General features: G+C 36.1%; 1 protein-coding gene across 1 annotated transcript in view; it reads right to left on the reverse strand.

The window, feature by feature from the left end:
- Window positions 1-691: 691 nt before the first annotated feature.
- eva1aa (eva-1 homolog A, regulator of programmed cell death a) overlaps window positions 692-15,719 on the reverse strand; it is a gene marked incomplete at both ends in the record, with an annotated part of 54,337 nt that continues 39,309 nt past the window's right edge. Inside the window, 3 exons of the mRNA XM_079434338.1 lie at window positions 692-1,059; window positions 2,318-2,467; window positions 4,016-4,156. Coding sequence (XP_079290464.1) covers window positions 692-1,059; window positions 2,318-2,467; window positions 4,016-4,156 — 659 coding nt within the window. The remainder of the gene's footprint in view (window positions 1,060-2,317; window positions 2,468-4,015; window positions 4,157-15,719) is intronic.

The raw sequence follows: 15,719 nt of genomic DNA on the forward strand, positions 1-15,719 counted from the left end.
ACTAATGCTTTAAAAGCATTTTTTTATTGTTAGTTCATGTTAACTAATGTAGTTAACAAATGGAACCTCATTGTAAAGTGTTACCAAAAATTCAGCGTGGCATAGTGGGTGAGATTAAAGGTCATTAAGCAAAACCGATGCACAAAGCAGAAGCTCCAGCATCATTTTCTTGCAGTTGCAGCTTGGTTTGTTATATTTGTTTCCTAATGCAATGACATTCAGATATTTATAAGTGTCCAAATATGTTTTAGTCCTACTGTACTGTAAATGTGTATTTGTCAGATCAAACCGGAAGGCACTTAATTTGCTCAGGTCTCTCCCTACAGAAGGCGGTCCTCACTGTTTGACAGAAGGAGTGAAGGACCAATCACAGTGCTTAGAGCTTATCACACCTCTCAGAGCTGCCTATAGGCTCCTAGAGCCAGCTTTCAACTGAACCACATCTCCCATGAGCCTTAGCTTCAGCTGCACGCTGCAGAAAATGTCCAACGTCAAGACATCAAGCAGGAATATTCCTAAATCCGACTTGTCAGCATTTGACCTTTCACCTCTGCTTGTGGAAGCTCATGGGTAAACCGCGCCTCAATGAAGAGCTTATTTCCACTGCAAATACGGCATTTAATGCCACACTAGGAGATGACTCCAGCCGCTATAGCGTCCTGTTAGTAGCTTCCCGTCTGGATGCGGTGCTTTAGTAGTAGCGATTCAGGCTGCGGGTTCCTGGGACGTCTGGCTGTCCGTTCATCCAGATTTCCCGTATGATCTGCTCTCTCTCCTCCAGCCTCTGCGCTCGCTCCAGCTCCTCCGCTGATGTGAAGACGTTTGTGTTGAGCGTGCGCTCGAAGCGCCGGTGCCGTCGGGCTGAGAGGTCCGAGCTCGAGTCCCAGTCTGAATCAGAGTCGCTGTCGGAGTCGGTGGGTCTCGGACGCTTCTTAGCGACGGCGGGGCGAGGTTTACAATCCGTACGGCAAGAAATCTGAACCACCAGCAAGAAGAGCGTGAGGAATAGACCGGCACAGATGCCGCACATGAAATACAGTGCACAGCGCTCCGGGTGCTCTGGGATAGAGACACAAAACAGACAACATGAAATCAAAATGACCCATTTACTAAACTTTATATTATGTTCCGGGTCAGTTTGAGCTGAATTCATTTTTGAGAAATACTGGTTAACATAGTATGTTTTCCTTGAAATTGTGTGAGTATTTCTCATTTAGGGTCATGAACCTGCCTGCGAAGTTGTGGAATCTGAAGTACGCATGTCATTTTAGTATGATGTGATGTTAGTGGGTCAATTTGACTTGCAAATGTCGTGGTTAAAATGGATGCGCAGCTCCAAAATAATTTTTTTAATGTATATGATGTCAGTTTTTTAAGATATTTACATTATGCATTTGGCAGATGCTTTTATTTGAAGAAATGCATTTATAAAACACTAATATTCAATAATATAATATATTTTATGTTGTGAAAAATAGATAAACAGTTAAATACAGAAAAACATATGTTTTTTTTTGTTTTGGAAATGTGTGAGAACTATTAATGTTTTAGGTTTACCTTTTTTTTTTTGGTAAATTGAACTTATTCCACTTAGGGCCAATTTGACATTAGGCAACTGAAGCTATTCCAGGCACTGTTTTAGCAAACTTATGTTCAGGTCTAGCTCCATTTGTTTGTATGAGCCGCCCACTGATTAAATTAATTCCTGATGGATAAAGTCTAAGCATATAGTTATCCTGTTCAATATCTTGTTGAACATAATGAGAAAAATGTCAACATCATTCAGAAATACGCTACTGTTCAAAAGTTTGGGGTCAGCAGTAATTTTTGTTTTCAGCCAGGATGCATTAAATTGATAGACAGGGACAGAAAAGACGTTTATAATATTACATTTTTGTTTCAAATAAATGTTCTTTTGAACTTTCTATTCATCAAAGAATCCTGAAAAATAAAATGCATCACTGTTTCCACAAAAATATTCAGCAGCACAACTGTTTTCAACATTGATAATAATCAGAAATATTTCTTGAACATAATCAGCATATTAGAATGATTTCTGAAGGATCATGTGACACTGAAGACCGGAGTAATGATGCTGAAAATTCATCTTTGATCACAGGAATAAATTACATTTTACAATATATTCAAAAACAGCTATTTTAAATTGTAATCATGTTTTCACTATTTTTGATCAAATAAATGCAGCCTTGGTGAGCAGAAGAGACTCCTTCAAAATGCAAACTCCTGGACAATAATCCACGTCACAGATTCTAAGTCAAATCTGAACAGCTGTGAGTTGCAGATGTTGTGGTGTTACCTGTGATGTAGGTGTAGGCCGCCAGCATGCTGCTGATGAGGGCCATGGCTGGTCTGATTACGGTGGAGATGGTTGGGCTCGGATCGCTTTCTCCAGACTGATCCGTCTCTTCTGAATACGGACCAGAACTCCGTCCTCGGGTCGACCTCCCTGTGATCAAATGCACACAATCGTCATGCCCTCGTTTGAACCAACCTTCATCATGAGATCTTTATAAAACAAAAAGTATATATTTTGCCCCAAGCTTCCATGTCTGGCAATAAACAAAAGAATAAATTGGATTCACATCAATAATTCATCAACAGGTCCTCATTGTGTGTGTGTATGTGGTGTCAAAGGAAAAGATCCCTCAAAAAGGAAAATGCTGTCATCGTCATGTTGTGGCATGACCAATATAAATTTTTTCTACTTTAAAACAAAAGTATACAATCATTGTGAATGGGTATGGTGCTGTCTAGCTCCAAAAAGAATAAAAATGCATGCAATTAATTCACTACACCCCTATATATATATATATCTTTAAGTATCAAAGATATGGTACTTTTATGGTCCTTTTCCCATCATTTTTGGAGCTTGACGACTGTAAAATTATCTGCAGATAATTTTAGCTGAAAGTATTCCGGTAGCATGTTCCATGATACTGGTTTCAGGATATCTGCTGTGTCCCAGATTCTTACATAGTCAGAACATCGAGAAAATAGTGAATTTTTTTTTTTTTTTTTTTTTTTTGGACAGGTTATTTTTTGTTAAGTTTCTGCATCAAAAGTACTAAAATATCTACTCGCTTGTTTTCAATTTTAGTCAGTCAATCTAAAAACTAATAAAATTATAATTTAAATAAAATAATTATAATTAAATGTGAAGTTTTTCTTATACTTATAACTTTTAATGGAGTAAAAATGTTTACGTAGTATCTGTACTTTAACAAGTACAATTTCTCTTTTTACATTACTGTGAATATGAAAGCCTGTTTCTGCCATGGAATAATGTCGAATTAAGAGATACAAACACAATTTTAAGAAAAAATTTACAATTCTGTAAAAAAAAAAAAAAAAAGGGGAATTCTAAGTTTAAATCTCGCGATTCCACTTTTTTCCCCACTACAAAATAAAAAATTCAAAAGGTAATTGCAACTTTTTTTTTCTCAAATTTCTATCTTGCAATTCAGTTCTTCTCAGAATTGTGACTTCAGGATTTTTTTTTTCTCAGAATTGTGGGGGGAAAAAAATCTGAATTGTAAAATAAACCTATTCTTTATTCCACAGACAGAAACCGGCTTCCAAATGAATGGCACTGGATGAAAGATTCAATAAAAATTCATGCATTCCACAAAGTGGAATAAAAATGACTGAATTATCATTTTGTGTGTGTGTGTGTGTGTGTGTGTGTGTGTGTGTGTGAGAACTATTAATATATTTATAGACTGTTTGGCCTAATTTATGTTCAGGAAAGAAACAAAGGGTCATCACATTAAAAGCTTCTTAAACATATCCGTTTGTATTATCTCTGCTCACAGAAAATTAATTATGGGTGTTTTTCAGTCAGATTCTGTTATACAGGTAAAACACGGCTGTAGCTACAGCAACTATCAGAGTGTGACTTCAGATCAGTGTTTCCCATCATTGCCCTGATAAAATCCATTTTTGGACGGGGGAAACAGTCTCTGCTGAGGTTGTGTTTGGGTGCTCAGTTTCTTACCTGGCGCAGAGTCCGAGGTCAGCGACGGGGTCCCGTCAGGAGGAGCGCTGTCTCCCACCACGTTGGGGTCATGAGGCACAGATGGGGAAGAGGGGAACGATGGATGCTTGGAAACCGACTCCTGTACGAGTTTCTTTGGGACTAAAAAAGAGACACAATTCAGTAATTCACCAAAAATGATACTTCTACTTGAATTACCTTTCTACTCCATCACACACGCTCACAATGCATTAGAGACGATCACGAGTCGTCCAACATATACACAGAAAACTGTCTTTATGCTCTATAAACAGTGAAATAAAAGGAAAACATAGCGGCAATGATCAGGATCCAAGCAGATTGGAAGAAAGGAGAAAATGACCACAATTGCCAGATTTGAAAGATAAGATCCCTTAGATACTGTGGAGACGATTAAACGAACGTTAACTTCCCCAAATCACAGTTGTGTAGTTTTAAGGATTTGTTTGTTACTGTGATTTTATCATTGGTATTTGATTATATTTAGCACATGTCCTCAGAGTGAGTTTTATGTTTTACTTTCATAAGACAATAATTATACTTTCATAAGACAATAAAAATGAGTCATTATGGACCGTGTCATATGTACTGCCAAACCTGACTAAACAAAACTCATTTGATAACTTCTTGTTAGGAGTGAATCTACAAACAGGACAATTTTAGTGCATATCAGCCTAGAAGGAGTTTAATAAATAAAAATATTCCTCCTAATACTGAATAAATCATAAAAGAAATAAAAGCGGTAAACCCTTAAATGGACTGCAAATAGCCCAGCTAGAGGTCCGGTTTGCACGCACGCACACACACACACACACACACACACACAGTTCCAGTAACACATAGCATTTGTTTTAAACTCTCTCTGAATAAACATGGCACCAAATTTAGCGAAACAGATTTCGGTTAAACTTTAAAGAGTCTGGAAACAGCCTGAGGACACACACACACACACACACACACACACACACACACATATACTCATGAAAGCTGAAACATTCACCAGTGCCAGTTACTGACGACTGGGTTACACACACACACACTTACTCTGAGGGAGGTCAAGTTAAAAACTGAAACAATCACTGTGTGTGTGTGATTGTAAAGCCCCTGGAGCAATTACAGCCCACTGATTGGGGGTAATTGGAGGCACATGTGAGCTTATGTATATTTATATGTATGTGTGTGTGCCTGTGTGTCTATTTTTATATATGTGTATGTGTGTGTTCATTTTCAACCATTCATTTTAAATTTTGTACAAAATCCTCAAAAACTGACAGAAATAAAAAAAACAGAATAACCCATTTAAAGGAAAATGATTCGCAAATCCTGAAATGTTTCAGAAGAAAATGTGCTTAAATTTGCCAAGAAATCAAAATCTACGATCAAAGTTACAGATCTCAACAGGATCTAATTTCTCATCAAATTCTCTCAAGATTAAATATAGTTTTTCATTTTATAGCTCTGTCAACTATTGACTCATTTGTGTGTATTTTTATTTTAGACTAATGTGAGGCAAAGTTGAAGCCTTACTGAGATCTCTATAGGGGGCTGTTAACACAACGCGTTATTTTCCATTCCAATGCACTACTTTTCCATTGTTATTCCATGTAAACATGCTAGAGGTGTATGACTGTTGCAGTGTCTCACACATGAGTGCCACGTTTTTAAGACGCTGTGTCACGTTAAAAGAATTTAAACTTTTACATGCAGCGCCGCTCATCAATTTCAGTTCCAAAACAGCAGACCAATAAGAAGACTCTGGAGGTGGGGCAAGCGTTGCTAGCTTTTGTTTACAGTAGCAAGTTGGCATGGCAAGGCAAATGTGTGTGGCGGAGGAGGCATTCTGCAATGTGTTGTGCTTTTTTAAAAACCAATCGCTGCGTCTCAAATTTTTAGACGCAAAGACATACTATGTGAACAGCCCCAATAAAAACTCTTGTGAGCTTTGAAAGAGCAACAGCGGATCTATCAGAGCTAACAAAATCTGTTTGAGCATCTTAACCAGCACAACACAGCAACCAATGGTGTGAGTTTGGAGGCGGGGCTATCTGTTTTTTACAACCAATGGAAGACAAGTGAGTTAAGGAAACCTGTCTGAAAAGAGTCACTATTTTTGCAATTCTGTTCACAGACAATAGTTGCACAGAAAAGACCCACTTTGTGTTTAAACACAAAGAACAGAGAACAGCACAAGAATCAACATGGAAATACTCCTGTCATCAGAGTCAAACTAAACCATTCCAGACCTCAAAACGTGTGTGTGTGTGTGTGTGTTTTCTCTGGCGTAGTACAGCTCTATTATGTGCCGTATGCTGATCCGTGCAGGAAACAGACACACTTAACTCACTGAAGTGTGGCATTCTGGGACAGCTGGAGTCCTTGCTGCTCAAATAAAGACCTACTAATATCTACAGCAATCTGTCTGCGTGTGTGATTCTAATTCAAGACTTCAATGAACAGAACACTAGCCAAACCACACACACACACACACACACCCTGAAACACACAATCCCCTAAACCACAGAAAGTGCTATTGAGATTCAATATCACTGTGCAAACAAAGTACAAATAGTGAAAGTTCATGGAGTGGGTCGTGCTTGTGTGTGTGTGTGTGTGTCTGCTTCAGTGGTTTTTCCTTGTTTCACCCAGAACACTGTGGCAACTACACAACTGTAGTTTGAATGTGAGTGAGTGAGAATCTGCTGACCTTTAGAACCACAATGGCATTTCCACGACAGGCGCTGATGAGAGAATGATGGTGTAACTTCTTATATCCCACTAAAAGTCACAGCCAGCAACACTTGATGGCCAGTGTGTGTGTGAGTGTGTGTGTTTACAGAAACACAGTTTGGCTCACTGTCTTTCATTAGAGCAGCTGTAGGAGGGCTATCGAGCAGTGTTGTATTGGTTGTTGTGTAATGGTGTTTAGTCTCAGTCAGCATTGTGATGTTTATTCTCTTGTACATTATCAAACTCCCTGTGCAGGACAGACACATTCCTGATCCACTCCTCAAAGCTGAAGCATTTCTGAAGTTGGCATCGAAAAAATACAATGACAGGCTTGCCAGGTTTTCCATATTTTCATATAGACGTTTAGTTCGCCAGTAATAATCAGTCCTACACAAATTCATTTACATTCACTGATAATCTGTGAAACTCAAATCTCTTGAGTGTGATCCAAATGCACGATGTCAAGTGAACTTCTACAGAAATGTACTCCGTGTTTATGGAGCAGGCAAACTTTTGTGTGGCGTGTGCCATGTGTGTAGATATAAAGAACAAAAGAGAGACAGCTGTTATCATTACAGAGCAAATATTAGACCCTCACACGAAAACTCTCGGCTCTGAGAGACAGAGAGAGTCTAAGATAAAAAGTCATATGCAGTATAACTGAGGGTGGTCAGTGTTTGTTGCGTATGTAAATGTGTCTTCCTACAGTTAATGAACTCAACACAAAAGTCATTATTTAACATCAAAGGATTTGAGAGAAACCCATTTCCCACGATGCCTCACTGGAAAAGGGTAAAAGCATGCAGCAGATTTTATAAGCCTTTAAAATAATCTGGCACTAACACGACACATTCAGACTAACATTTCACTGTACTGACCCACAGCTTTACCCGCACTCACAGGAATGCATTCTGGGAATAGCCTGATCCCTGACACAGAACTGACGTGGAAAACCCTGTTTGAGCGCATGCAAGCTCATGCATGTACATCTGACTGGACACAAACCACAGACTGCAGTCAAGCACACTAAAGCCGCTGAGGACTCAACACATGAAGACAGGAAGGACATCAGGATGTAAATGTTGCAACACTGAAGTCAAAGGTCAACAAAGACATGCGCCAATCTCATCCCTAAAGTAAAGACATATGTACAAATACACTTCAGGCACTTTTAGGGTAACATTAGATAACATTAGATAAAAACTGTCCTGGAAAGTGTGGCCTTTATCAATATATTTGTGCTATTTGTCTTACATCTCAAACTGTATATCATGCTATTTTCATGATTTATGTACAAAATGTCACATATCAAATTGCATGCTATTTTTAATGACTATTATGTATTAAATCATCACATATCTCAAGCTATTTTTTGTAACTTTTACATATAAAATTGACATCTCATATTTCAAGCTATTATCCATGTCTTTTACATATAAAATCTTCCCATATCTCAAATTTCATTATATGTTTTTCGTCTTTTACAAATAAAATCATCACATATCTCATATCACATGCTATTTTACGTCTTTTGTATTTAAAATCATTACGTATTTCATATTTCATCTCAAGCTTTTCATTGAAATTAAACAGTTTGATCATTTCACTCCTTGTTTATATTTGTAAAATTTTAAGATCATTTTAATCTTGTCCCAGATCCTATGTAAAATATGGAAAGCCATAAAAAATATTACCTTGTTAAAGCTCTGAAAATCAAACAATGAGTGAAATGAACATGAACCATTTAATTTCATTTAGAAGTTTGAGATGTGACGTGATGTTGAGAAGAAAAATATCACTTCTACTACATTTTATACTAATTATTTATATTACATTTTTTTATATTTGTTATATAATTAACATTTATTATTATCTACAATAATTTGATAATTTATTATAATACATTATATTTATAATAATTGTATGCGTTTTAAAATAATTATATAATTGTTATAATAATTACTTTTTACATTTATATTTTATAATAATTTCTATAATCTTTTATTGTGTGTATTACCAATGAAGCTGTCATTTTGTCAAAAATGTGTTAAAATAATTCATTGTGTGCATTTATGATTCATAAATTTAGCTAGATAAAAAGAGTTGCCATTATATTAAAAAAATGCGTAAACTGTCATTACCACCACAAAATGGTATAAGCACAATACATCATGTGAGATGTGGTGGAAATGGCATTTGATGGATCAAGAGAAAAATGATGCACATATAAACACTGCTGGACATGGTTAGTACAGAAATTCAATAAACTAGGCCTAAAAGTGTCCTTTAAAGGAGTTTCTAAAAGTGCACAAGGCCAAACGTGCCCAGAAACACACACATTCAGAAATGACAGAGCAGTAAAACATCCAAAGAATGTTTTTCTGCACACCATGTAGAAACAGAGCGAGAGAGAAAGAGAAAGTGAGAGAGATGGATAGTATTTTCTCTGTGTAGATCCACCTGGACACACACACAGTCACGTTTTACAGCATTGTTACTGAACTCAAAGCCTGGAACGCACACACACACACACACACACACACACACACACACACACACACACACACACAGCGCTGGCTCTGTGTTTATGCTGACACGGCAGACAGACCCACGCTTCCCCAAACACACAGGCCTGTCTCACACACAAAGAGCCAGAGAACAGCATGTGAAGATCACGGCAGGACAGCAGATATACATACGCTGAAACTACAGTCACACATGATCTGCAGCAAATCACACAAGATTCTGGACAAAAGCCTGAAAGATTCACGCCAGAAAACTGTTGATCTTCCTGTGGGGGACTCAGAGCTACCTGTATTACTCTTACTTTTTTTTTGCAGTTTCAGCCTCATAAGGCCTCAAATGATGCATACAACACACTAACAGAAAAAAAATTAAAATCACAAGAGCTCTCCATACCAGTGAGTGTCATACTGATTGGCTGGTTTGACATCTTAGTTTCATTAATATGCTTTTACATAATATTTTAATATTTTGAATGTTAATTTTTATTATTTTTTTTAAACAATTTTTTTTTCAGTTTTAGTGTTAATTATTGTACTTCAGCCTAAACAATTAAATTTAGAAATGCAACTAACTAATAAAAAATAAGTTAGTTTTTTTATATTTATATTTTAAATCACAGATATTAGACATGTTGTCTTGTCAAATAACTGAATTAAAATAAGTTTACATTTTTAAATTTTTTCAGTTAACATTTTAATTATATATATATATCTTTAAATAACAGAAATTAGAAATGTTAGAAATGGCAACTAACTGACAAAATAAGTTTACTTTTTTTTTTTGTATGTATTTTAAGTAACAAAAATATATATTTTGAATGGCTTTAGTATAGTTTTAGTTAATGATAATAACCCTGGTGGGTGGATCCTGGGCAGATTAATCTGCAAGCCAAAAGCCATCGAATTAAAGTAGTTCAAGGTTAAAACAGCAGTGTTCAGAGGAAATTCCTCCAGAGAGATTTAAACCATTGTCTTCCGCTCTACAAATAAAACGCTGAATCTGCAATAAGACACATATAAAGAATATCTATTGGGTAGTAAGAATGTAAAATGAATAGGAGTAACGTAAGACATTTATTTATATAGCGCTTTACATGATTGATTGTTTCAAAGCAGCTTTGTTAATGTAAAACATCAATTATGAAACAGACAATTTCAGCTGTAAAGCAGTTCTACAGAAGACAATAGCATCATTATTCAGCTCAATTCAATGTTGATTCAATTCACTTAAAGATGTATCATTAATCAGCATAATTCAAGTTCAGTTTTGCTCTCATCCGAAAATATCAGGGCCATTAAATCAGTAATATTTAACCCTTTAAACTCAACCAAATATGAACGGAGAAACTCGACCTGATCGGTCTATCATCTGTTTCACTGACCGGCTGACTGACTGATTGTTTGGTTGGGCCATTTTCACACTACAACTGGCTTCAGTGGCTCAAAAATAGCTTGGCTCTAACAAGTCTAAACTGGTTCGGTCTGGTTTATTAATGTACCTGCCTGCAGAACAGAAGACTAGTTTAATCCTGAAGTAAATCTTCAGAAATAACTCACACACATTATCAAGTGATCCTTAGTTTGTGTGTCTTGACTGCATCACAGACCCTTGTAAAATTAAATACAAATGAAACACGTGTGAGCTGAAGGTTATAAAAGCAGATTGATCTCGTAGCACGGTTCATATCTGTGAGGGAAGCACAAACTCAAAGCGTAAAAAACTGTTTACAGTGAGCAGTTTTAATAAACGCACGCCCCGCTGTGCTCGCAGCTCGCATGATTAAAAAATAAAGCTGCAAATTCAATTGCTCCGTTTGGTGAAAACCAGTGCCAAACTCTCGCTCTGTCCCGACAAATTAGTGTTAACAGGCACGAGTCTGGCCAATAAATCCACACGTGTTGCAAATATTCTCTCGGTGTCTCTAAACAGGCCTGAAAGTCTCATGAACGCACACTGTACACATAAATACACACATATGCTGTGGATATTAATGGACTTGAGGGCCATTTAAAGCTCAGTGGCACAGAGAGAACACAACTGTTATAGATGATCACAAACAGTCAGTATAAGCAGATGGACTTAAGTTTTAAATACGTTTTTTGGTAACACTTCATTTTAAAGTGACCTTGTTAGACTTGTTACATGCACTTACTATTAATAACAAATAATTATCCCTAACCATATAGTAAGTACATGCAGTTAATTAATATTACTCAGTACTTAAATGTATAATTACACTGTAACAAGGACACCTTAAAATAAAGTGTAACTGAGTTTTTTTTATGTGCACCAAGGCTGTATTTATGTGATCAAAAATACAGTAAAAAAAAGTAATATATATTACAATTTAAATTGATTTATTTTTTAATATATTTTAAAATATAATTTATTCCTGTGATGAAAGTTGAATTTTCAGCATCATTACTCAGTGTCACATGATCCTTCAGAAATTATTCTGAATATTATCAATGTTGAAAATAATTGTGCTGCGTCATATTTTTGAGGAGTGTGATGCATTTTTCTTGGTTTCTTTGATGAATAGAAAGTTTGTAATTATTTCAAACAAATATATTTATACTATATATTTTATATGATATATTATATATATATATATATATATATATATATATATATATATATATATAAAATACATTATAATTTAATGTTCCATTTAAATTAATCTTACAGAATAAAAGTATTAACTTCCTTAAAAAAAAAAAAAAGGGTTTAGCTCATATAACTAGCTTTATAAAACAACAAAAGATATACATCAAAGTAATGTTGACTGAAGCCAAGTAAACATGTGCGTGTGTCATGGCTATAATGTTGAAACATGTTGCTATGTGGTTACTAGGTGGTTGTTTACATAAAAGAGTTCACGATCATCACTCACGTCTGTAGTAAGACCAGTATAGGCACCAAAATACAATGGCTCATTTTGTTCAAATCACAAACTTCTAGAAATAATAGTACTAGTGATGCTTTAGTGAACATTCAAATCCTCTCAAACAGTCACTTTACAAAAAAAAAAATCCCACACAAATAAATACACACAGTATAAAAACCAGAAGCTCACTTACAAACACATGATGGAAATCTGTTGCCCACACTGTTTTCTCTTTCTGTCTGTCCTCCGGTCAGCGTCTACCTGTGCTCACGTGCGTTCAGAGCCACGCACAGACGCTCGAGCCGTGAAATAAATCTCCACAGCACTCCTCCAACACCAAGCACACGGCCAAACTCCTCAAGAGTCTCATGTGACCTCCTGCCTTTCTTTCTCCAGCTCGTGTCTCCTGATTCACGGCTTTCTCTCCGGCAAGAGCAGCACTGAGCACCTCCGTGAACATGGACACACACACATACGGCGAGAGGGGCCGGAGTTGCGCTGGAGGGGGCGTGTAGGTTTGAGTTAGTGTGTGTGAGACAAAGCCAGACAAAAAGAAACAGGAAGTGACATTAGAGATTCATTCAGTGGAGACTGTGACTTTGGATCTTTGATCTCTCTCTCTCTCTCTCATGCTGACTTTACTTTGACTTTAATCCAAAAAGGAAAAACACAGCCAATTTATGATTAAATGGACAATTCACCTAAAAATGAAAAGTCTGTCATCATTAACTCACCCTCATGTCATTCCAAACCTGACTTTCTTTTCATGCAGAGAGCACAAAAGAAAGTTTGAAGACCTCTTTTCCATGCAATTACAATATATGGTGACAGAAGCGTTTACGGTGTAAAAGGCACTATAAAACGAGAACAAAAGTGGTCTATACAATTTGTGCACTAAGTTTACCAAATAAGCCAGGATTATTTCAGTTAGTCTGATTTATTGTCAGCTGATTTGGTTCAAAATAACTAAATGAGACACAGTCCCTAAAAATTTGGAATCAATTTAGAAAATAATTTGCCCTCCGCAGTCTCTCTTTACATGCCCCTTTAAGTAAAAACCATATGTTCACCCCTTCAATATTGGACAAAGCCTTTGATATTTGGGTTAAGAGTGGGATTTATATACTACAAGACCTTTATATAGATAATACTTTTGCATCTTTTGATGAAGTGGTTATAGCTGATGAAGTAGATATCTGCAAGTAGGATTTTTTTTTACTTCACATACTGATTGTTTTCCTTCATATCCCCCTACATCTCTATTAGATACTATTTTCAAAGTAGGGAAAGATTCAAAACTAATCACAGGCAAAATTTATAATCTCCTCAATCAGCACAATCTGGAAAATTTAGATTACTTAAAAAAAAAAAAAATCAATGGGAGGAGGATTTGAATGAACAAATTTCAGAGACAATTTGGCAAAAAATGATTAAACAGATCTATTCATCATCAGTGTGTCAACGACATGTGGTCGTGCAATTCAAGGTACACCGGCTCCACTGGTCAAAGGTTAATCTGAATTCCGACCTGAGCTAGATCCTATTTGTGATGGATGTAAGCAGGCTCCTGCAAGCCTCTTACATATGTTCTGGACATGCCCGAGTTTGTATAACTTTTAGAAATAGATTTTTAATACATTTTCTGAAATAATGGGTTTGCCAATAGACCCATCTCCTTTCATTGCTATATTTGGTGTTACAGCACAAAACATGCGCTTAAGTAGCTATAATTGTAAAATGATAGCCTTTTGCACACTACTTGCCCGAAGGTTAATATTTCTTACAGCGAAAGACCACTCTCCCCCTACTTTCCTCCACTGGATTAGAAAGTTTCCAGTGTCTTAAACTGGAGAAAAATAAGATATTCTCTTCAAGGGTCTTCCCAGAAATTCTATGCAATCTGGCAACCTTCCTTGTCATTTGTTGAAAAATACAAGTATGGAATACAATCCCAAAACATATATAATTGTGTTTTTCCTTCTTTTTGTTTTCTCTCTTTTCCTCCTGTCTTCTTTGTACAATGTAATTGATACTTTACGTCTGATGGGTAAAGGGTTGGGTTGGGATATGTTGGTGTAATTGTTATTTTTTGCATATTATAAAATCTTAAATAAACAGACCCTGTTCAAAACACAAAACATAAAACTAACTGAAATAAGCCTGGTTTATTTGGTGAACTTGTTTTATGAAACAAGCCCCAGGCGTCTCTCATTATAACAAACAAAGTGTAACATGATGTAAATAAGAGATTGATTGTGCAGTGTAGATATTCATTGATTATAACAGATTTGTGTGAGATCTCGATAAACTGAAATGAATGACAGTTTTATAATTATTATAGGGAGCGCAGAGCGCTTTGCGCATTTTCTTGGCTAATCCATTCAGAATTTGAATAAGTTTTGTTTTTCATGATACTATTGGACCAGTGACAGCTGCATGCTGCAATGTTTCGGGAGTGACATCTGCATATAAATGCTGCATTAATTAACAGGGCAAAAATATGTCAACCTGTATATTAAGGCTAGAATACCGTCACTGATTTCAGAAGCACCCTCAGTGATTCAGGAACCGGCCTGCCTGTATCAGATTACAACTTTATATATTTCTATTTTTACCCCATATATTAAACCATGTGTAGCGCTCTAACGTGATATAAGGTACATGCCATGCATGGTCCTCTCCGATACCGTGACCCAGATAGCACACAAAATTATATTCCAGTATATAATTTCATGACGATAAAGTTCCCAGGATTCTGCCTATGTCTATTTTAAAAACCATATTTTTATTAAGTATCTGCATTGTTCCAAAGACTCTAGTTCTCAACTGAACGTGCAGGAGAACCATTAATATATTTGGCAAAAGAAAACCTGTTAAAATCGTCATTTTTCTATATTTGTGCATTTTTCAAATGTTTATTAAAAGTACAAAAATTCATAAAAATCGGAAGTGAAGTCAATATTTTACCTTTTCGTGAAGAATTTTGTGTGTACGGATCTAATTTAAATTTTGGTTTTCAGCATAGCAGTTAAAAATACTATAACCATTCTTTTTTCATGTTTTTCGTCTTTATTTTATTTACAGTATAATTACCCAATGATATAACTGCGCAAGAAAGTATTGAAATATATATTTTCCCTGTGAGCTACTGAAATGAGCCACGCTGTGAAACAGCCAATCAGAGCAGAGCTCAACATTATTATTCATGACCCTTCCAAATAAGCCAATAACAGACCATTTCATTCTGGGGAGAAATCCTAGGGTTGTAAATGGACATGTACCACATACCTAAGCCACATACCTTCTATGTAGATATCAGAGAACAATTTAAAATACTGTATCAATGCATTCTATGGCACCTTTAAATACTATAATAGCACAGAAATTAAGTACTAAACTTTTCAAAAATTTAATAAAAATCAATTAAAGCTATATAGGGTGGTGATGGCGCAGTGGATAAGACACATGCCGTTGGTGTGAGAGACCCGGGTTCGAATCCACTGTGAGACACCAATGTGTCCCTGAGCAAGACACTTAACCCCTAGT

Source organism: Barbus barbus (genome assembly GCF_936440315.1).
Source record: "Barbus barbus genome assembly, chromosome: 14".
NCBI lineage: Eukaryota > Metazoa > Chordata > Actinopteri > Cypriniformes > Cyprinidae > Barbus > Barbus barbus.